The sequence below is a fragment of the Rana temporaria genome, chromosome 1 (genome assembly GCF_905171775.1).
Source record: "Rana temporaria chromosome 1, aRanTem1.1, whole genome shotgun sequence".
NCBI classification, from domain to species: Eukaryota; Metazoa; Chordata; class Amphibia; order Anura; family Ranidae; genus Rana; species Rana temporaria.
The window spans coordinates 217117931-217142748 of record NC_053489.1 but is presented as its reverse complement, the minus strand read 5'-3'; the positions used below and the strand labels follow the sequence as shown (position 1 = coordinate 217142748).

At 45.8% G+C, this 24818-nt stretch overlaps 1 protein-coding gene across 3 annotated transcripts in view; it reads left to right on the top strand.

Moving 5' to 3' along the window:
• Positions 1–12130: 12130 nt before the first annotated feature.
• The window catches only part of BICDL1 (BICD family like cargo adaptor 1), a 100946-nt gene continuing 88258 nt past the window's right edge, over positions 12131–24818 (top strand). For all 3 annotated transcript variants that reach the window (XR_005748706.1, XM_040350480.1, XM_040350471.1), the window contains exons 1-2: positions 12131–12684; positions 22938–23153. Coding sequence is in view for 2 of the 3 variants with exons in the window: in XM_040350480.1 (XP_040206414.1) it covers positions 12391–12684; positions 22938–23153 (510 nt within the window). In the remaining variant the exon portion in view is untranslated. The remainder of the gene's footprint in view (positions 12685–22937; positions 23154–24818) is intronic.

Below are 24818 nucleotides of genomic sequence, written 5' to 3'. Positions count from 1 at the left end.
CGGGGTGGTGGATGGAGCTGGAATGGGATCAAGAGGAGGTGGATAAGGCCGGTTTGGGATTGCGGTGGTGGATGGAGCCAGGATGGGATTGGGGGGTGGATGGACTTGGGATAGGATCGAGGTGGTGGCAGTTGCAGATTAAACAGAAGCATCTTCTTTGGAAGTAAAGGGTAGGAGGGTTTAATTCCGCTTTAAAGCAGGAGTAAAACGCGGCTTGTAAGGCACCTGTAAGGCAATAGCATAATGTGCATTATGAAATACTTACCTTACCTTACCATGGCCATGATTAAGCACTAATCGGAGTGTGAAACGCGTAGGCTGTTTTCCCTGTAGTGCATTTTTTATCCATTTTTTACAATAAAGAGAACCTTATGTTTTTTTTTGGAGTGCGGCTGTCCATCCCGTCTTTCCCTCTATCAATTGCTTCCGAGCATGCGTCGACTTAATTCTGAGCATGCGTGGATTTTTGACCGATGGATTTCCCGACAAACGATCGTTTTTTTCTATCGTTTTTTTAACCATACGAAAAATATAAAACAGGTTCTATTTTTTTTCACCGATGGGAAAAAAACTGATGGGACCCACACACGATCGGTTCGTCCGATGAAAATGGTCCATCGGTCCGTTTTCATCAGACGAACCGATCATGTGTACAGGGCATAAGTGTAATTTCTGTCAGCTGCTTTGTTCTTCTTCTATCAGCATGAATCACATCTGACAATTTTTCCTGATACTAAAGCTACTTTCACATTGGATCGGTGCGCCGCCGGCGGTAAAATGTACTTTTAACTCCCGCTAGCGGACGAAAAAGGGTTAAAACCGGCTGCAAAGTGTCGCTTTGCCGGCGGTTCGGCAGCCCTGCCCATTGATTTTAATGTATACACCACTCCTACAGTGCCTCAGAGATGCAGGCGTTCAAACTGGAGTGAGAGGAGCGGCTCTTTCAGGGCGCTTTGCAGGTGCTATTTTTAGCTCTATAGCGCCTGCAAAGCGCCCAGTGTGAAAGTAGCCTTAAGCCTCGTACACACAATCAGATTTTTCACAGACAAAGCGACAGACTTTTGTCCGAAGGGCGTTGGCCATGAACTTGTCTTGCATACAAACAGCACACAATTGTCGGCCAACAAACTCAAACGTAGTGAAATTTCAGCTCTTGAGCACCACCCTTTGGGCACCTTCTGCTAATGTCGAGGCAACAGGCAGAAATCACAAGTAGTGCTCTGGATTGAGGTAAGTACACACTATAGGGGTTTATATTTCATGTCAAAGGTTTATAACCACTTTAACCACTTGCTCACCGGGCCACAGCCGAATGATGGCTACAGCTTGTTTGAATAATTCTGGGAGGACGTACAATGACATCCTGCCAGAATCACGCCCTGTGCTCAAGACCTGGCACATTATTGGATCAGGCTAAAGGGCCAATCCCAGCGGCCCTTTACCACGTGATCACTCCATCCATTGATGGAGCGATCACTGTCAACAAACCAGTGTCAGGTCCGGTTCTCTCACCTCCTTACACCAATTGTGTGAGGAGAGGTAGGAGAAGCTGCAGCGTGAGGCTGCTTTCGTTTTTTCTCATCTATTCCAAGTGCCCCAGCAGTGCCACATCTGTGCCCAGCAGTGCTCTACAGTGCCACATCTGTGCCCCATCAGTGCTTTACAGTGTCCTATCCGTGCACATCTGTGCCCCATCAGTGCTCTACAGCGTCCTATCAGTGCACATCTGTGCCCCATCAGTGCCACAGCAGTGTTCTACAGTGTCCCATCGGTGCATATCTATGCCCTACAATGCCGCATCAGTGCCCTACAGTGCCGCATCACTGCTCTACAGTGCTACATCAGTGCCACATCCAGGGCCGTTTGAAGGAATTTGGGGGCCCCTAGCAAAATGGGGGCCCCCAAGCACCCCCCCCGCACGCAAAGCCTACGTTAGCGCTACACTAATTTTTAAACCCATCTTCTTACTCCTCCCCCCCTCCCTAGTCCCTATGTTTTTCTATTCTCACCTCCCTTTCTTTCCTGTAGGCTGTCGCTGTAGCGTGGCCGAGCTCCTCTTCCTCCTGTTAGTCAGGTGTTCTATCATTATGGGTCCCCAGTTCCCAATCAGATAGTGCCCGGGCTGGGCCGGGTACCGTGCGGTACAGGAAATTCAGTTTCCTGTGTTCCTGGCTGGACTGAAAGCAAGTGAGCACTCGGTTTGCACTTCCTGTCAGTCCAGCCGGGAACAGGAAACTGAATCTCCTGTACCACGTGCGGTACCTGGCCGGACTCCAGGAGGAAGGAAGAGGAGCTCGGCCACGCTACAGCCTGGGAAGGGGAAGTTGGGGGCCCCAGGCCAGCTCGGGGTCCCAAGCAATTGCTTGTTTTGCCTGTCCTGTAGCGAAGGGCCTGGCCACATCTGTGCTCTTCAGTGCCTCATTAAAGTGCCCATTAGTGCCAATACAGTGCCCATCAGTAAGTGCTCATCAGTGCCACACACCTGATGGTGCTCCCTGCATGTTGGGCCTCTGTATGTGGCCAGGCTGTGTAAAAGTCTCACAAATGTGGCATCATTATACTCAGAAGGAGTAGCAGAATGTGTTTTGAGGTGTAGTTGTAAGTATGCATATGCCATGTGAGAGAAATAACCTGCTAATATGACAGTTTTGTGGGGGGAAAAAATCTTAACTTGGCAAAGAATTGTGGGGAAAAATTAAAACATGAAAAAAACTTAATATGCCTCATACTAAATACCTTGGAATGGCTACTTTTCAAAAATGGGTCATTTGGTGGGTATTTGTACTTTCTTCGTTTGTTAGTGTCTCAAGAAATGAGAAAACAAGATAGGCCGTCAGTACATCAGGTGTGAACAATTTTCAGTGATTGGCACCATAGCTTGTACACTCTAAGGCCCCTTTCACACTGGGGCGGGAGGTGCGGTGGCGGTAAAGTGCCGCTATTTTTAGCAGTGCTTTTTGCGGCTTTAGCGGTTCTTTTTTTTTTTTTTTTTTGAAAAGAGCCATTTTGCAGGGGTTTTGAAGCGTTTTGAAATTTCAATGGAGAGGGGCTGTTTTGAGGTGCTTTTTAAAGTGCTCCAAAGATGCTTCTTGCAGGACTTTTTGCACCGCCCTGCCAGCGCCCCACCCCAATGTGAAAGCATCCATTGAAATGGACAGAAAGCAGTTTTCAGGCACTATTTTTAAAGTGCTTCAGTGTGAAAGGGGTCTTACTTTCACAAAGACCAAATAATATACACTGATTTGGGTTGATTTTACTAAAGATATGTAGCAGTATACATTTTGGCCAAAATTTATGAAGAAAAATTACTAATTTGCTAAATTTTATAACAGAAATTAAGAAAATTCATTTTTAAATCCTTTTTTATTTTATAGTGCAAACAATAAAAAATCCAGTGGCGATTAAATACCACCAAACAAAGCTCTATTTGTATGAAAAAAACCGACAAAATATTCATATGGGCACAGTGTTGCATGACTGAGTAATTGTCATCCAAAGTGTGACAGCACCAAAAGCTGAAAATTGGCCTGGTTAGGAAGGGGGTATAAGTGCCCAGTGGGCAAATGGTTAAAGTGACACTATAGGTTTGTTTTTTCTTTTTTTTTAAATAACAAAAATGTCATACTTACCGCCTCTGTGCATCTAGTTTTGCACAGTGTCGCCCGAACGTCGTTTTCTGGGGGCGGCTCTCTCGGCTCCTCCCCGCATTAGATAACCCCCTCTGGGAAGTGCTCTCCCAAGGGGGTTACCTTGTGGGCGCGCTCCCGAGTCCTGCATTCGGATTGATTTATATCTACTTCCTTGCCATCGAAGAACCTCAGATGTTTATAGATATGGTTAAAAAAAAAAAAGTTATGTCCCTCAGGAAGGTTGATTTACTAAAGGCAACTATACTGTGCACTGCAAGTGCATTTACTCTATGGGGGAGATTTACTAAACTTGGTGCACACAGAATCTGATGCAACTGTGCATAGTAACCAATGAGCTTTGAGGTTTTATTGTCAAAGCTTATTTAAACAAGCTGAAGTTAGAAGCTGATTGGTTACTATGCACAGCTGCATCAGATTCTGTGTGCACCGGTTTTGGTAAATACCCCCCTGTATCTGAGAGTAAGCTCTGAAATGAGGGGAAGCTCTGCTGATTTCTATTATCCAATCATGTACAAGCATAAATGCTGATTTTTATTATCCTTGCATGTGATTGAGTATTCTTTGCAAAGTGAAGCCTTTCCTCATTTACTAAGTGCAGTGCACAGTAAATTTGCCTTTTGTAAATAACCCCCCCCCCATGTCTGTGTCTCTCCCTGCAGCAGCTGAAAGCCAGCAGGAGGGAGAGAAACCGACATTCAGCAGCTGCAGAGAGCTGCACAAGGCATATTTCTGTAATTGCACCTCTACCAGACCACACCCATTCCTCCTGCTGTTTGGGCCCCCTACAGTAGGACTGGTGGTCCCACACTATCAGCAGCCCTGGTTACACTGTTAAAGCCATATTTATTAAAAACCTAAAAAGTTGGATTTTATATTAGCAACGTCCAATGTTAGTTCACTGTTTACAATAATTACAGTATAAGTATATACAAGTATATAGTGTAGTGTCTAGAATTCTGTTTTACATTTTTTTCTGCTTTGAGGAATATTATTGTGTACAACAAATTGTTCCAACGATGGCAGCCAAGTTTTCCCCCAGCTCGGGCAATTTGTATATGAACAGATGGGAGAGGGAATTTATCTATGGCAGGGCGTGGCCCATCTGGTAATGTACAAATCCTATATTGACAATATTTTTTCCTAAAAGGAAGGGTGGCGTGAGATCCCTCATTGTTTGTCTGGAGGAACCTAATCTGAATACGTATGGCAGCCCTCAAAATTTACACTCGCCTGCTCGCATTTTGCAAGTAAATTTTGAGGGCTGGCGAGTGTGGGCTGCCTGGGAGCAGGGGGCGAGCAAGGAGAGGAGAGTCGCGTCGCCGCTGATGTCGCCGCCGTCACCGCCAGGTTTTTCAAAGCGCGGGGAACATTACAGCTTTCAATTCTATAGCTGTGTTCCCTGCAGCGAGCATCATATACAGCCCCTCCCCCCTTGTCCGGGCACTTTGATAGACAGATCACCCATCCCAGGATTGGACGGGTGATCTGTCTATCAAAGTTTCCCGGACAGTGGGGAGGGGCTGTATACGACGCTCGTCGCGGGGAACACAGCTATTGAATTGAAAGCTGTTCCCCGCGCTTTGAACAACCAGGCAGCGGCGGCTCTGGCTCCTCTCTCTTACCCAGCACAGGTAGGCTGCGATATGGGGACATTTGGCTGTGATATGGGGACATTTGGCTGCAATGTGGGGACATCTGGCTGCAATGTGGGGACATCTGGCTGCAATGTGGGGACATTTGGCTGCAATTTGGGGACATTTGGCTGCAATTTGGGGACATTTTGCTGCAATGGGGACACTGGCTGCAATGGGGACATTTTGCTGCACTGGGGACACGTGGTTGCACTGGGGACACATGCTGCATTGGTAGACATGGGCAGGCTGCATTTTTGGGCACAGATAAAGTTGTTGTTAATATTTATTTTTATAACTCAATTCTGCATAAAACATTTAAGTGTCATTTCATGAGATAATTTATGATAATTGATAATAATTTATGAGGGCGTGTCTAGGGGCGGGATTAGGGGGGCGGGACATGGTAGGGGTTGGGCGGGGCAACTGGTGGCGAGTGCGCCTTGAGGCCTGGCTAGTAGCTCAGGACTTGAAATTTTGAGCCTTGCATATGGAAATAAAGTATCATGGATCATTACTAGAGGTAAACCGATATGGGTTTTTCTCTGGCCGATACCAATGCCGATATTTAGAAATCACGGCGGCCGATAGCCGATTTATGATGCCGATTTTTTTGGGCCGATATGTTAAGCCGATTTTTCAGGCGCTTTTGGGCTAAACAGTAAAGTTAGCCCATATTTATTTTTTTTCAACCAAAAGTTTTCATTACCTGTTTTTGTGCAATATATATATATATATATATAATATATATATATATATATATATATATATATATATATATATATATATATATATATATAAAAAATGTAATACACAAAAACAGGTAATAAAAACTTTTGGTCGAAAAATAAATAAATATGGGCTAACTTTACTGTTTAGTTTTTTTTTTTTTTATTTGTTAAAGTATATTTTTCCCCCAACAAATGTGTTTGAAAGACCGCTGCGCAAATACCGTGTAACATTAAATATTGCAGCAATCGCTATTTTATTTCCTATGGTCTCTGCTAAAAAAAATATATAATGTTTGGGGGTTCTAAGTAATTTTCTAGCAGAAAATACAGGATTTTTACTTGTAAGCAACAAATGTAAAAAAAGATTTAGCCTTTAAATGGTTAAACTGAGAATTCTCCTACACGGAGTTCAGTTAATTGATAAGTAGCAACATTGTATATCTTTTCTCAAACTTGGCAGTCTGCCCAGGAGAGAGAGAGAAGTCTTCTACGGGAAGCACTTGCATTGACTTGTATTGCAGAAGCTTTTTGCAAGTCGCGGTGCTGAGCTTATCAATCGGCTTTTTTAAAGCACAAATCGGCCGATGCCGATTAATTTAAAAACGCCAAATATCGGCCGATATATCGGCCAACCGATATATCGGTCGACCTCTAATCATTACAACAAAGAGAGTGTGACGTTCTTGTATTTGGATATAGGAATCCAAGGAAGTCATTTACAAATTATTATATACTCGTTATATACAGTACTCACATTGTGCTCAATATTTTAAGCTAAAAATGGCGAGGGTTTAAAACTACTTGAAATAGTAAAAAACACAAAAAAAGTGTTAAAAATGTATAATATAATAAAATAAAAAAATAATAAAAAAAGATTAAAAGCACCCCTGTCACCCTGCGCAGTGCGCACACATATACAAATGCACAGAGGGCATTCTTGTGTATGTGAATGAGTATGTAACACATATTAGGCATTGCCTTTTACATCGGAATGAAAGAATAATTCTTGGAATCTCAATTATGGTTAATTCTAAACTGTAACCTTTTTTTTTTGGATACTGTCATTTTTTGACATTTCACAGGTGCACACGGTTTAGAGGCTTGACATATTTGGTATCTAATTACTCGACATTGCTAATCTTTTATTTTGTACAAGGAAATTAGGGATTAAATTGTGCGTTCACACTAAAATTAAATTGGAAGTGCAAGCTAAACCTATCTAATCCCAAGCCTGCTCCCACTCCTATTAATCAAGCACTATACTAACTAGCATGTAGAGGAAAGATGTCTATGCTTACCCATTCTAAGGATGCTTCGCTGGTCAAGTGATCAGCAGCCACTGGCTGAGAGAGAGCAGTGGCAAAGTCTGCAATGGCCATAGGCTTACTATGGGGCATGCGTTGTTGGCTGTCCCTCCTCTCCCATGAGGCTTGTGCTAAGAGCCCATCACATGACCAGACCAGAGCTGGGGCATACCATTGCATGGTTAGATCCAGACCACAGAGAGCTGGGCATACAATTACATGGTTAGGATCTGGACAACAGAGAGCTGAGCCATACCATTGCACAGTTAGCATCTGGACCTGGGGCATACCATTGCATGGCTAGATCCAGACCACAGAGATCTGGGGCATACCATTGCATGTTTTGGATCTGGACCACAGAGAGCTATGGCATAGTATTATATGGTTAGATCTGGACCACAGAGAGCTGGGGCATGCTTTTTCATGGTTAGGATCTGGACCACATAGAGCTGGGGACTGGGCATACCATTGCATGGTTAGGATCTGGGAAACAGAGAGCTGGGGCATAACATTGCATTGTTAGTTCTGGACCACAGAGAGCTGGGGCATACCATTACATAGTTGGGATCTGGACCACAGAGAGCTGGGGCATAACATGATTGCATGGTTAGGATCTGGACCACAAAGAGCTGGGGGCTGGACATACCATTGCATGGTTAGGATCTTGACTACAGAGAGCTGGGACATACCATTGCATGGTTAGGATCTGGACCACATACAGCTGGGGGCTGGGCATACCATTATATGGTTACACTCTGGACCATAGATAGCTGGGGTATATCATTGCATGTTTAGGATCTGGACCACATAGATCTGGGGCATATCATTGCATTTTTAGGATCTGAACCACATAGATCTGGGGCATACCATTGCATTTTTAGGATCTGGACCATAGAGAGCTGGGGCATACCCAGGGCCGGATTCCCGACAAGGCCACCTAGGCCAGGCCTCGGGGCGGCAGTGGCAGCGCCCGCCGGTTGTAACACACAGCGGGAGACTGCTGTGTCACGGAGTTCACTGTGAAAAGTTCAGGCGCGCTGTGATAAAAGTCCCGCCCTCCTCCTAGACCAGCTTGTGTGATAGAGGCAGTGTTCTGTCCGTCACACAAGCTGGTCTAGGAGTAGGGCGGGACTTTTATCACAGCGCGCCTGAACTTTTTACAGTGAGCTCCATGACACAGCAGGAGATGACCGATGTGCGTAATGCACACACTGACTGGTGAGGCTACATTGTTTGTCACAGTAAGGCTGCAATGATGGTGAGGGGGCAGAGGCGTATCTAGTGAATATAGCGCCTATGGCAAGCACTGAAACTGCGCCCCTGTCAAAACATTTGAAACCCATCTTTCAGATAACCTTAACAAAAAAAAAACAGCTAACAAAACTAGTGATATTTATCATCCCTTGTGATACTGTGATGGATTAGGGTAAAATTCCTATTTTTAAGTTAGATTAATTCTTTTATTAAGAACCACTAAAATGTTTTCTCTTCTTATATTCTTTTAATTTCTTTTATATTGTTTATTTGTTTTTATATTCATTATCCATATAAGATAAATATGCATATGTATGTGTGGGTATGTGTTGCAATGCAGATATTATCCTTACATGAAGTTATGACCGATATGTTTTAAAGTTATGAACTCAGCATTGGAAATGAAGAACAAAGGACTATTATTAAGAACAGATGTGTTCTCTGTGCCCCAAACACTGTGGGGGGGAGGGATCGCTTATTCACCTGATGTGGCGCTGTCCCAAATTGCATCGGTTCTGGAGGAGTGTCACTGAGGTTATTTCCTCGGTGTTCCAGGTTAGGGTCCCGCTGGACCCCAAGGTATGCATACTAGGCGCTGTTGACGAAGAGGTATATCCTCCACCGGTTAATATCGCAGTGATTAGGCTTTTATATCTAGCAAGGAAACAGATAGCTAGACTCTGGTTGTCTCCGCACGTCCCGACTAAAAAACAATGGGTCGATCAGGTAAACCTCATTATTGTAAGGGAGCACTATACTTATCAGCATAGAAATTTACCTCCATCTGGCAGCCCTGGTTGGAGACGCCTGGATTAGCACCTCCGAGACTGGTCATGACTCGGTTGTTGCAGATGTAGGTGGTATTCTCCCTCAGGGGTTAGTACCTGTTTGTGCATGGCAATTTTTACACTAATGGGCATTATACTGTGGACACGTGAGATTACATTATTGGTGGGTGGTGATTCTGAATGACGGGGCAGACTGTGAAGTGCAGAATTTCAATGTGGCCCGTTGGCCTAGTGTTTGGTCTAGTGGAGGGCAAGGCGTCTGTTTGCCTATCCCGACCCTGTGTTACTTTAGTTATTGACAATGTATGGTTTTTGTATCTTTCTTGTGCCTCAGTGCTGACATGCGTAAGCTATTTGTCTTTCAGTGACGATATTCTGTGCATTTCTCATGTATGCTGATTTATATTTCTGTATCTGAATTTCTTTTATTTTTGGCACAATAAAAGATTTTTCTGATTTAAAAAAAAAAAGAACAGATGTGTCATCTATTCACTCCATCCACCCTTTCCCCTACTGCATTCAAATGTGTTCAACCTCCCCCCCCCCCCTTCCTGTCTCCATCTCACTGAAGGAATTTATGTCCCTGACCAGAGGATTTCTTCCAAATATGGACTTCCATTTCTTGCCCCTTGCTCCTAGACAAGCTCCTCCCATAGCCCATACCATCGTCTGAAATAAAGATGGCTCCTGGACTTTAGCAATATGTGCCATGTGCTACAGACGTCACAGAGGGGGTGGGTGAGTGGGAGTGTAAAATGGGAGTAAAATGTGTAAGTTAACCAATCTGAATGCATATGTTTTGTGATGTCATTTGGCAATAAAATCAGCTCCCCAGCTGAAGTTCACCCTCTTTACACATTGGGAACGAAAGCAAGCAGTCTGTGTGCATTCTTGCTTTTCAATCTGAGCCAGTGAAGCAGTACCGGTTATCCTGTCTTGGGACAGGGCCCTTCATCTTGATCAATTTCTTGGGTAGTGACATATCCTCTTTATGGAGAAATCTGGGGTTTATTAGACCCCTGATCCCTCCTCTGCCCTCCAAGGCCAGGTAAATGCAGAACCAATGCTGGAAGTGATGAAATCTTCATCACTTAAGGCCTCAGTTTTCACAGAGGAGAGGGAGAATCTGATGTTCCTCCTTCTTCTTTGTGCACTGCCAATCCGACCAGATGGAATGGGAGAGCCTGGGAGAACAGGGGAGGGCTGTGGCTGAACACAGCAGGGATAGCGCTGCCATTGTCCATTAGCAAAGGTGCTGAAAAGGATATCCTGCCTATGCTTGGGAGGGAAGAAGAGACCCTCCACCCTGGTAAGTGCCTTGCTGCCCAGCCACTCAACAGCGCCCCCATGGCACTTGCCATGGCTGCCATACCCTAGATACGCCACTGTGAGGGGGGCTGTAATGATGGTGAGGGGGGCTGCAATGAGGGCACAGTAAGGCAGAAATGATGGTGAGGGAGGCTGCAATGAGGGCACAGTAAGGCGGCAGTGATGGTGAGGCTGTAATGAGGGCACGGTAAGGTTGCAATGATGGTTAAGCGGCAATGATGGGCATGGGTTGGGGGACTTTGTTTTTTTTTTGGCGGGGTGGCATTGAAGGACCTGGCCTTGGGGCGGCAAAGGGAGTAAATCCGGGCCTGGCCATACCATTGCATTTTTAGGATCTGGACCACATAGATCTGGGGAATACCATTGCATGGTTATGATCTGGACCACAGAGAGCTGGGGCATACCATTGCATTTTTAGGAACTGGACCACAGAGAGCTGGGGCATACCATTGCATTTTTAGGAACTGGACCACAGAGAGCTGGGGCATACCATTGCATTTTTAGGATCTGGACCACAGAGATCTGGGGTATACCATTGCATGGTTATGATCTGGACCACAGAGATCTGGGGCATACCATTGCATGGTTATGATCTGGACCACAGAGATCTGGGGCATACCATTGCATTTTTAGGATCTGGACCACATAAATCTGGGGCATACCATTGCATTTTTAGGATCTGGACCACATAAATCTGGGGTATACCATTGCATGGTTATGATCTGGACCACAGAGAGCTGGGGCATACGATTGCATTTTTAGGAACTGGACCACAGAGAGCTGGGGCATACCATTGCATTTTTAGGATCTGGACCACAGAGATCTGGGGTATACCATTGCATGGTTATGATCTGGACCACAGAGATCTGGGGCATACCATTGCATGGTTATGATCTGGACCACAGAGATCTGGGGCATACCATTGCATGGTTATGATCTGGACCACAGAGATCTGGGGCATACCATTGCATTGCTAGTTCTGGACCACAGAGAGCTGGGACATACTAGTGCAATTTTAGGATCTGGACCACAGAGAGCTGGGGCATACCATTGCATTTATAGGATCTGGACCACATAAATCTGGGGCATACCATTGCATTTTTAGGATCTGGACCACAGAGACAAACTTGCACACCCAACCCAACTCCTGAAGTCGGCAGTCTGGCATCATCTTCCCCATCGGCCACTAGAGGTGTGCACACACAGCTGATCGCGCAACCATCTGTGCCCAATGAGCGGCTCCCAGCGAACAGGTGTTGGTGATGTCACGGGCTGCGCACGCACCGCCAGAGCCTTGCAGAGATGGGTGCGGGGGAGCGCGGCGCTAAGGGGCGAGGAGAGCGCAGCGCAGCCCGAGGCCTGCGGGGCCCAACACGTCCGCATTAGATTCCGCGGGGGGGAAACGAGCGGGGCTGGGAACGGGGGGAGGGGGCCGGGGGCACAGAATTGGAGGAAGGACCGGCACGCTGTGAGGGAAGAGCACGGTTTTCTATTCCTCGAATGCCTCCGGGCGCGGTGTGAGCCGGGGAGGGGAGCCCCATTGGATGAGGAACGAGCCGGGTGCCTTTAACCCTCGCTGCCCCGTCCACACTGAGCCGACAAGTTGCCTGGAAGGGACAGGAGGAGCGGGGGGCCGGATTGGCTGACTTCTTATCAGCGAAGAGGATCTCAGCTTCAGCACCAGCCGCCCCGGACAGCGCCCTATGGAGCTCCCTATCAGAAGGCGCTCTGCATCCTCCCCGGAGCGACAGGGCCAAGCAGAGCTGGGGCGGGGGCTGCTGGAGCTGGACGAGGAGCTGGTACTAATGGCCGCAGAGGGAGAAGGAGAGCCGGGAGACCAAGAGCAGGAGGAGCCGCTGCCTCTACTCTCCGACATCCGGCAGAAGGACAGGGACCTGGTGCTGGCGGCCAGGCTGGGGAAGGCTCTGCTGGAGAGGAACCAGGACATGAGCCGGAGATACGAGGACATGCAGAAGGAGCTCACTGATCGCCTGGAGGTCAGACACCCAAATCTACATGGCTACTTACCTACAGGGCCGTCTTTACCGCAGGGCAAATGGGGCAGGTGCCCTGGGCCCTGTCACTGTTGGGGGCCCAAAGCATCCCCCTTTGAAAAAAAAAAAAAAAAAAAAAAATTTTTTTTTTTTTTTTTTTTTTTTTTTTAGGGGTCCGGAGGCCCCCCGGGGCCCGGAGGACCCCAGGGCCCCAGATGGCAACCCCCCTTTTTTTTATTTATTTTTAAATAAAAAAAAAATTATATATTTTTATTAAAGGGACAATTTTTTAATATATTTTTATTTTATTTTTTATTAAAGGGCCAATTTTTTTTTAGAGGTCTGGGGGTCCCCAGGGGCCCATTGTTCCCCAGGGCCCCGGATGACAACCCCCCTTTTTTTATTAAAAAAAAATCTTTTTATATATATATATATATATATATATATAAATGTTTGTTATTATTATTATAGGACCCAGAGGTCCCCGGGGCCCCGGATGGCAACCCCCTTTTTTTTATAAAAAACATTTTTTTTATATATTTTATTTCTTTTTTTTCTTTTTATATATATATATATATATATATATATATATATATATATATATATATATATATATATATATATTTATTTATTTATTTATTTATTTATTTTTATTAAAGGGCTCAGAGGTCCCCATGTGGCAAACACCCTTTATCTTTTTTATAAATGTTTATTTTTGTTTATATATTTTTTTATTTATTTTTTATTTAAGGGCCCAGAGGTCCCCAGGGCCCTGGATGGCAACCCCCCCTTTTTTTTTATAAATGTTTCTTTATATATATTTTTTTTATTAAAGGGCCCAGAGGTCCCGGATGGCAACCCCCTTTTTTTTGTAATTTATTTTTATTAAAAAAAACATATTAAAGGGCCCAGAGGTCCCCAGGGCCCCAGATGGCAATGGCAACCCCCTTTTTAAAATATATTTTTTATTTCTTTTTTATTTTTATTAAAAGGGCCCAGAGGTCCCCAGGGCCCCGGATGGCTACACCCCTTTTTTATATATATTTTTCTTTATTTCTTTCTTTATTTCTTTTTTTGTAAAGGGCCCCCCGCTTCTAAATTTGCGGCAGCCCCCCCCCCCCTGCTTCTCAATTTCAGGCGGCAGCACCCCCCATCCCGGTTCTCTGCTCCAGGGGGCCCATGCCTGAAGCTGTGTAAGTGGCCCCATAATTCCTGATGGCGGCCCTGCCGCCCGTTAAGCCCCTGTGCTGCCCACAAATCAGGCTGAAAATCATCAGCGACACGCAGCCAGTGACAGTACTGCTTCCCTTCCCAGTGTTTTAAAATGTACAGCACCCCTGGCTTCCCTTTAGACGCGCACTTCTCCCTTCCTGCCACTGGGTGCTGCTTGCATATAAAAGTGAATTAGAATATGATTTTATAACATCCCCAGTTTGCTCTTCCTGAGGCTGACTTCTTCATGTCCTGCTCCTCAAGGTATGTCACAGTTTGCTAATCTATATTGTAAATTGAAGTTTTCTGTAGAGTGTGCCCAAAGTCTTTATAATATTTGATGATTCACTGCAGGTCTGGTCAGTGTTTTAAAAAGTTCCTCTATTTTACACATGGCATGGCATGGGGTCACAGCACTGTCAGTCCATTCTGCTTTAGCACCATGGGACCCCATGCCATGCCATGTGTAAAATAGAGGAACTCTTTAAATCACAGACCAGACCTGCAGTCCAGGCTGAGTAAAGCCTCAGAGCACATGACATTACTGTCTGTATTTAACTGCTTGATGGGCTTTTTTTGGGCCTGGCTGGTTCACATGTATGTGTTTTGGCGGCCCACATTTGCGCAGGCACAGCAGCCCATTCATTTGAATGGGCCGCCATGCCTGCATTTCCTGCAAAGAAAAGCGCATGCCTCATGTAATAGGCTGCGCACACGGCACGCCTATGCCCATCAAGCACTGAAATACAGCACTGTCTGTCCATTATGCTGTCTGCTGTGACTTATCTGCAGTTCCCGCACTGTCAAACTTGCTGCATTTTTAGATGTTTAGGTCACGCTTTTAAAAACACAGTGCGTTTGTGTGTGCAAGAACTGCAGGTAAGTAGCATGGTGCAAGAACTGCAGGTAAGTAGCATGGTGCAAAAGCAGAATGGATTTCAAGGCAACTGTATTTTTAAAATGCTGAATGCACCTTTTTTCTGCAGGAAACGAAGGCATGGCAGCCCATTCAAATCAATGAGCTGCTGTACCTGCACAAATAAGGACCGCCAAAACATACATGTGAACCAGCCAGGCCCAAAATAAGCTGGAGGGGGGCCCAAAAAAAATGTTTGCCCTGGGCCCAAACCATATTAAAGACGGCCCTGCTTACCTACATGGCTGATAACCCCCCTCCCCCTACATAGCTGATAAACCCCCCATACATGGCTGATACCCCCCCTGCATGGCTACTCACCTACATGGCTACTTACCTACATGGCTGATAACCCCCTCCCCTGCATGGCTACTTACCTACATGGCTGATACCCCCCTACATGGCTACTTACCTACATGGCTGATAACCCCCCTGCATGGCTACTTACCTACATGGCTGATAACCCCCCTACATGGCTACTTACCTACATGGCTGATAACCCCCCTACATGGCTACTTACCTACATGGCTGATAACCCCCTCCCCTGCATGGCTACTTACCTACATGGCTGATAACCCCCCTCCCCCTACATGGCTGATAAACCCCCCATACATGGCTACCCACCTACATGGCTGATACCCCCCCCCCCTGCATGGCTACTCACCTACATGGCTGATAACCCCCCCCTACATGGCTACTTACCTACATGGCTGATAACCCCCCCCTACATGGCTACTTACCTACATGGCTGATAACCCCCCCCCCTGCATGGCTACTTACCTACATGGCTGATAACCCCCCCTACATGGCTACTTACCTACATGGCTGATAACCCCCCCCCCTACATGGCTACTTACCTACATGGCTGATAACCCCCCCCCTGCATGGCTACTTACCTACATGGCTGATAACCCCCTACATGGCTGATAACCCCCCTCCCCCTACATGGCTGATAACCCCCCCCCCTACATGGCTACCCACCTATATAGCTGATAACCCCCCCCCCCCCTACATGGCTACCCACCTACATGGCTGATAACCCCCCCCCCCCTACATGGCTACTCACCTACATGGCTGATAAACCCCCCTCCCCCTACATGGCTACCCACCTACATGGCTGATAACCCCCTACATGGCTACTTACCTACATGGCTGATAACCCCCCCCCCTACATGGCTACTTACCTACATGGCTGATAACCCCCCCCCCCCTGCATGGCTACTTACCTACATGGCTGATAACCCCCTACATGGCTGATAACCCCCCTCCCCCTACATGGCTGATAACCCCCCCCTACATGGCTACCCACCTATATAGCTGATAACCCCCCCCCCCTACATGGCTACCCACCTACATGGCTGATAACCCCCCCCCTTACATGGCTACTCACCTACATGGCTGATAAACCCCCCTCCCCCTACATGGCTACCCACCTACATGGCTGATAACCCCCTACATGGCTACTCACCTACATGGCTGATAAACCCCCCTCCCCCTACATGGCTACCCACCTACATGGCTGATAACCCCCTACATGGCTACTCACCTACATGGCTGATAAACCCCCCTCCCCCTACATGGCTACTCACCTACATGGCTGATAAACAACCCCCCCCCACATGGCTACTCACCTACATGGCTGATAACCCCCTACATGGCTACTCACCCCTATATGGCTGACAACCCCCCTACATGGCTACTCACCCCTACATTGCTACTCACCCATACATGGCTACTCACCCCTACATGACTACTAACACCTCTACATGGCTACTAACCACCCTACATGGCTACTAACCCTCATACAGGGCTGATAACCCCCCCTACATGGCTACTCACACCTACATGGCTGATAACCCCTATACATGGGTACTAACCCCTACATGACTAATAACACCTCTACATGGCTACTAACCACCCTACATGGCTACTAACCCTCCTACAGGGCTGATAACCCCCCCTACATGGCTACTAACGTCTACATGGCTACTAAACCCCCCCCTACATGGCTGATGACCCCTACATGGCTACTCACCCCTACATGGCTGCTGCTGTCCCCTACATGGCTGACAGCACCCCTACATAGCTGATAACCACCCCCCCCTACATGGCTACTAACCCTCCTACAGGGCTGATAACCCCCCATACATGGCTGATAACACCCCTACATGGCTAGTAACGTCTACAAGGCTGCTAACCTCTACATGGCTGACAACACCCCTATATGGCTGATAACCCCCCTACATAACTGATAACCCTCCCTACATGGCTACTCACCCCTACATGGCTAGATATAATCACATATCACATCCCTGGTCACATCTGTCCACACAACACACTGCTAGATGTGATCCGGGCTGTGATATATGACCAGATCCTAGCTAGCAGTGTTTTGTGTGGACAGATAGGATCTGGTCGCATATCACAGCCCTGATCACATCTAGCAGTGTGTTGTATGGACAGATTTAATCAGGGATGTGATGTATGATTAAATCTAGCAGTGTGCTGTGTGGACAGATGTGATCCGGGCTGTGATATATGACCAGATCCTATCTGTCCACACAACACACTGATAGATAGGATCTGGTCATATATCACAGCCCGGATCACATCTGTCCACACAACACACTGCTAGATAGGATCTGGTCATATATCACAGCCCGGATCACATCTGTCCACACAACACACTGCTAGATAGGATCTGTTCATATATCAAACTTCTGGTGGAAGTGGCAGTTAGAACTTTCAGAAAAAAACATTTACCACTTACAATAGTTGGCTTCTATTCATTTAAAGCGGAACTTTACCCATAACAATTTGCTAAAAAAAAAAAAATAATGTTCTTTAGCAAGGAACATGTATTCCACATTAATAATTATTATACCGACATAAGTGTGTGCTGTAAATTGCCTCCAGCATTGTTCCTGCTTCTTCTTGCTGGAGGCTGCCATTTTGCTGAAGCCCACAGTCCCTGAACAGCAGTGCATCATAAAGCAGAATTAACCTATCGAGTTTCTGGTTTCAAAAACTGCTACATTCCTGGAATGCCGGGATTGCTAACTGTCACATTCCCCCCCTCAACCAAACTGTTAAACCATTGAATGGCTGGTGTCATAACTGATCACATGTGCGTCACCATGGCAGTTGCAGATCAAATAGAAGCAGCTTCCTTGATTGTAAAGGATAGGAAGGTTTAATTCTACTCGGAAGTAAACCCATTGATTCAGTTACAATCCTGGCACGTGTCGGGAATTTATCTGACACATTGATTGTGCTCTAAACCAAACTGTCAAATCATCCAATGGCTGGTGTCATAACTGATCACATGTGCAGCATCATGGCAGTTGAAGATTAAACAGAGGCCAAGATGGCAGCTTCCTTGACTGAAAACGATAGGAGGGTTTATTTCCACTTGAAGGCTATCAGCAGATTGGTCTCTACAAACTCGGCAGTGCCTAAAAAATGGAGAGCAACTGAGCATGTGCAAAGCAGGGTGATGCAGTGTCTTACTGTATTTTAAACAGTATAGGCACTTATTTTTAATGTTGCTATACCTGCAAAAAGGGCCAGCCTGAAAGTGATCTAGAAGGACTTTTTCCGACCAAAGTTCCACTTTGAATAAAACCTTTATCCCACGAGCATAAAAACTGTTCCTGTAATGGCTTAAAAAGTGTTAGCTGGAGCTGAGCTTTAAAGCAGAACTAAACCTTTCAATTCCTTTCAGCCAAGAAAGCTGCCATCTTGGCCTCTGTTTGACCTGCATCTGCCATGATGCAGCGCATGTGATCAGCTATGACACCAACCATTTGTTGTTTTGACAGTTGCACAAGCAAATGTGACAGTTAGTATTCCTGGCATACCAGGAATGTAACTGTTCTTTGAAATGGTTAAAGCGGAACTAAACCCAATACATTTAACAGTTTAAAAAAACAGTTACATTCCTGGCATGCCGAGATTGCTAACTGTGTCCCATTTGCTTGTGCTCTCAACCCAATTGTTTAACCATCAAATAGCTGGTGTCGTAACTGATCGCATGTGCAGCACCTTGGCAGTTGCAGATCAGAGGCTAATGCTGGCCATACACACACAGAATTTTGTCCGAAACTGGTCATTTTCGGAAAGATCGTTCGAGAATCGTGCCGTTAGTGGACCCAACTTTACAGACCATTTTGACCGCTGCCCCGGCTAATGTCAATGGATCCGAAGTAAAAGCTTAACGTTTCAACTAAAGTGTATGGCCCAGATTCACAAAGCACTTGCGCCGACGTAGAACAAGATACGCCGACGTAAGTGCAAATGTGCGCCGTCGTATCTGTGCGCCGGACCCACAAACTAAGATGCGCCTTAAAAAACAGGCTTTATCCCGCCGACATAACTTGCCTACGTCGGCGTAGAGTGGGCGCACATTTAGGCTGGACGCATGGTGGCGCTTCCATTGATCAGCCATTCAAATATGCAAATGAGGAAAATACGGCAATTCAAGAACGTATGTGCGCCCAATGCAGGCTACGCGATATGCGCGTAAAGTTAAGCCCCATAAGGTGGGAGCTGGGGTGGCTCAACGCGATTGGCACTGCGCTGACAAGCCATTCACCTCTGCAGCTAGGGGTTCGGATCCGGTCCCGGCTACATGTGAATTGAGTTTGGTGGTCTCAGCCCGGCTCCCGGTGGGTGTGCTATGCGAGGTAAGCTTGCGCTTAGTACGCCCACCCCCCCCCCCACACAAAAACCACCACACTTACACACGCACTCGAAATTGGGTTAACATGCACGCACTTTGACCACACGGTCTCTAAAAAGAGAGGCGAAGGACTAACGGGGCTGGTTGAGCAGGCTAGATCCTCTCACTCCCTTATGGGGAGTCCCTCTGCCCCGTTGGGCTTCAAAGTGGAGCAGGTAGGGCGGGCAATGTGGGAGGACCCCCTCACACACCCGCCATTGCCACCCGGGGCATGGAGAAAGGTGGCAGATTGCCTCTGGGGGAGGCCTGCCTGCTCCCAAATCCTGCAGTCCGGCTCCTCTCTCGAGTACACGCACAAAATACACTTAAAAAAAAAAAAAAGTTAAGCCCCATAAAGGAGGTGCAACCCAGCAGCAGACATGCAAAGGTCTGCACCAGGAAATACAAGCCGGCGTATTTTACGTATCTTACGTCGGACGTGTGTCTGGCTGGGCGTAGGTTACATTCACGCCATAGGCAGTGATCCGGCGTAGTTTAGGCAGTTATTCCGACGTGGTTGTGAGCATGCGCAGAGGGATGCGTCCACGTCCCGGCGCAGTTCGTGATACGTGTCTGTCTGGCGCTCGGCCCATTATTTGCATGGGGTCACGCCTTATTTGCATGGCTCACGCCCACTTCCACCTACGCCGGTGTACACCTTCAAAACAGCGCAGTTTTGGGAGCACTGGCTTTGTGAATTCCATGCTTGCCTCTCTGCGCTGCATTGGCATAGCGTACATTATTTGCGCTACTCTGTGAATCTGGGCCTATACGTGTATGTTGTAATCTAAATCATAAGAATATTCTGTCTTGTATAATTTATATACGTTTTTATTGTTGTCCAACGATCACTATGAACATGTCAATTTTTGTTTATTCTGTCAAATATTGGTTAATCTGCAAATGGCAGAAATTCTGTGTGTGCCAGCATTAGATAGCAGCTTCCTTGGCTGAAAAGGATAGTAGAGTTTAAAGTGATACTAAAGGTTCGATTTAAAAAAAAAAAACATGTCATGCTTACATCTGCTGTGCAGCTTGTTTTGCACAGAGTGGCCCCGATCCACGTCTTCTGGGGTCCCTCGGCGGCTGTCTCGGCTCCTCCCTGTATCAGGTAACCCCCCTCTGGGAAGCGCTTTCCCAAGGAGGTTACCCTGTGTCGAGTCCAGCATTTGCATCCATAGACAAGAATGTCGGATTCGGCCCTGGCACCCATGTCATTGGATTTATTTGACAGCAGCGTGAGCCAATGGCTGTGCTGCAATCAATCTATCCAATGAAGAGCCGAGATCCAGCGCGTTCTCGACACGGGACTTTCGAGGGCTCAGGTAAGTAAATCGGGGGCTGTTGGGGCTGGCAATTATCGGATGTTTTTTCACCTTAATTCATAGGATGCATTAAAGTGAAAAGACAGGAAGGTTTACAACCCCTTTAATTCGGCTTTAAATCAATGGGTTTAGTTCCGTTTTCATTTTTGGTCAAGTCTATCTAAATCTGCTAGTGTATCCAACAATATCTTCTCCCCAGATTGACAATACCAATGTCCAAAGCTGTCTCCATTGGCCCTCCAGTGGTGGCAAGCGGAGGTACCCTAAGACAGGCAGTTCTTTACTGTGCGCTCCTGGCTGGATCACTTGGTGACAATAAAGGAAAATAAAAAACTACCAACCACCACATTTTAAAGTAAATATGTAACCATCCTTGCTTACCAGGTGGTGTGTTCACATTTCAGATATTCACCCACCCAGAGAATCCAATGTTGACCCACTGAAATACTTTTGCCTTCTGCCAACGTGCCTCCTGAGGACACGGTGCTAAGCACCCCCCCCCTCTTCCTTTGTGAATGAAGGGCTATGTCTCCTGTGTAAGGATAATCTCCGGTGTGTTCGAACACTTCACGTGCAGAGCCCGCCAGGAAGTCGGCACGGCGCTGCACTAATCACAGGCAGGGAGACATTGTCCCGAAGCTCGGCTGCAGAGATTGGGAAATGTCTGCCTGCCTGCCTGTGATTAGCGCAGCGCTGTGCTGACTTCCTGGCGGGCTCTGCACGTGGAGTGTGCGAACACACCTGAGCTCATCTCTACTGATATGTCATGTGCATAGCCCAGGAGGCACAGTAAGCACTGTGCACATTCTTCACCTCAGAGAGTGACCTGCTTAGGTATAAGCATATTTAAATCTATTTTGAGCAATTTTTCATGCCATACCTTCCCGATCATAACACCTGGATACACATTGTTTTGTTTAAAAATAATTTTAATATCAAGTATTGTTCATAATATAGAATGTTAAATGATATAATATCTAGTGCTGTAACTCTAAAGCCCCATACACACTATCAGTTTTCCTGCAGGTTTTTCTCTTCAGGTTTACCTAAAACTGCGTCGCTTTAACTGACAATTGTGCGATGTGGCTCCCAAACAAAATTGGCATCCTTTTTTCCCCCCACAAATAGAGCTTTCTTTTGGTGGTATTTGATCACCTCTGCGGTTTTTATTTTTTTGTGCTATAAAAAATAGAGCGTCAATTTTGAAAAAAATCTATATTTTTTTACTTTTTGCTATAATAAATACCCCCAAAAAGATATAAAAAAACATTTTTTTTCTCAGTTTAGGCCGATACGTATTCTTGTACATATTTGTGGTAAAAAAAAATCGCAATAAGCGTTTATTGATTGGTTTGCGCAAAATTTATAGCGTTTACAAAATAGGGGATAGTTTTATTGCATTTTTATTAATATATATATTTTTTTTACTACTAATGGCGGCGATCAGTGACTGCGGCATTATGGCGGATACATCGGACAATTTTGACACATTTTTGGGACAATTGTCATTTTCAAAGCAAAAAATGCTATAAAAATTCATTGTTTACTGTGAAAATGACAATTGCAGTTTGGGAGTTAACCACTAGGGGGCGCTGAAGGGGTTAAGTGTGACCTCATATGTGTTTCTAACTGTAGGGGGGCGGGGCTGGACCTGTGACGTCATTGATCGCCTTTCCCTATATCAGGGAACAGACGGTCAATGCGTCAGCGCCACAGTGAAGAACGGGGAAGCTGTGTTTACACACAGCTCTTCCCGTTCTTCAGCTCCGGGGGCCGATCGCGGGACTCCAGCGGCGATCGGGTCCCGCGGTCACTGAGTTTTTGCCCATAGTAAGAACATTAATTCATCACAACTTTATGCTCCATTTATGTTCACAAATAAATAATGCAATTAAGTAAACTTGCAGAAAGGAATTAAGTTATGTAAACTTGCATGCATGCCTAATAAAAAAAGTCCACAGAAATCTATATGGACATAAGTACCAGTTATTGGTTTGTTGAGTCATATATGCAGAAATAGATATTTAATGAGTATTAATGTAATAGAGCCATGTACTCAGTTCTGATGTATTTTGTTTTATAGGATCTGGAGCAAGAGAAGCACGAATTGAAAAGACGATTTGATAATCGCGAAGGAGAATGGGAAGGGCGAGTGTCTGAGCTGGAGAGTGATGTGAAGCAGCTACAGGAAGAGCTGGAGAAGCAGCAGGTGCATGTGAGAGAGGCTGATCGGGAGAAATGCACAGCAGTCCAGGAATTATCAGATCAAAACCAAAGACTCTTGGAACAGCTCAATAGGGTGAGTGTCTTTGGCAGTCATAGCTGATCAGTTTAATGTCAAGGTTAATAATATCCATAGAGTAAATCTCACTAAACAAGTCTGGGTAACGTTATTTTTAATAACACAAACTCCTTACTTCACCAAATATTCTTTAGGTTTTAGGTCAAATATTATATCAAGTAACTCCTCTAAAATAATCTGTTAACGGGTTCAGTGCAAATTTATGGCCAGATCAATGGTACTTGGATCTCTTTGTCTAAAGCCTTGTACACACTATGAGATTATAGGCCGAACAATCGTCCATTTTTTTTTTTTTTTTTTTTGCATGCTAGTCTCACATTGAAAATTAAGAGGTTACTCAACTTATGAAAATTCTCATATGACAGTATAAGGGATGGGCTCAGGCGTGTTCGCAGTCGCACGTACAGAGCCCGCCAGGAAGTCGGCACTGTGCTGCGCTAATCACAGGCAGTGAGACATCTTCCTGATCCACAGCTGCAAAGATCTGGAAATGTCACACTGCCTGTGATTAGCGCAGCACGGTGCAGTGCTCTGCACGTGCAGCTGCAAACACACCTGAGCCCATCCTAGAGTAGACAGAATACAACTTTGAAAGTGATGTAATGTAATGTTTTATATTGTATTCGACGGAGGGACGTGCACTGACCACGGAGGTCAGGGCTCAGCAGCCCTAATTTTCATGGTCAGCGCAGAGAGGGGGATAGAGGAAGTTGCAGGTTGTCAGTTTTTTTTTTTACAGTTTAGAGGGGGACAGATTACACAGCACAAGCTTTTTTGTGATACAGCACTGCGTCGCTTTAACTGACAATTGCGTGGTTGTGCGATGTTGTATCCAAACAAAATTTACGCCTTTTTTTTACCCACAAATAGAGCTTTCTTTTGGTGGTATTTGATCACCACTTCGGTTTAATTTTTTTGGGCTATAAACAAAAAAGTCTGACAATTTTGAGAAAAAATAAAAAATATTTTACTTTCTGCTAATATATATATATATATATATATATATATATATATACACACAAAAAATATATATTTATTCATCAGTTTAGGCCGATATATATTCTTCTAGATATTTTTGGTAAACAAAATCGCAATACGCGTATATTGATTGGTTTGCGCAAAAGTTATCCCGTCTACAAACTACAGGATAAATTTAGAAACTTTTATTCTTTTATTGTTTTTACTGGTAATCTCGGCGATCTGTGATTTTTAGCAGGACTGCGACATTGCGGCGGACAAATCTGACCCCAAATTACACTTTTTGGGGACCAGTGACAATTTAACATTGATCAGTGCTATAAAAATGCACTGATCAATGTAAAAATGACACTGGCAGGGAAGGGGTTAACACTAGGGGCGATCAAGGGGTTAAGTGTGTTTCCTGGGTGTGTTCTAACTGTAGGGGGGATGGGCTCACTGGGACATGACAGAGATCACTGTTCCCGATCAATGGGCACAGAAGATCTCTGACATGTCATTAGGCAGAACGGGGAATCGCCTTGTTTACATCTGTACACAGCGATCGTGGGTTGCCGGCGGACACCGAGTCCCTGGGACCCGCGGGTGCCCGCTATCCTCCTTACGCTGGAGAGCCAACCTGTCGCAGTATGGTGGCGGCTGGTTGGCAAGAGGTTAAACAAAAATCGTATGATCTGGCATCGT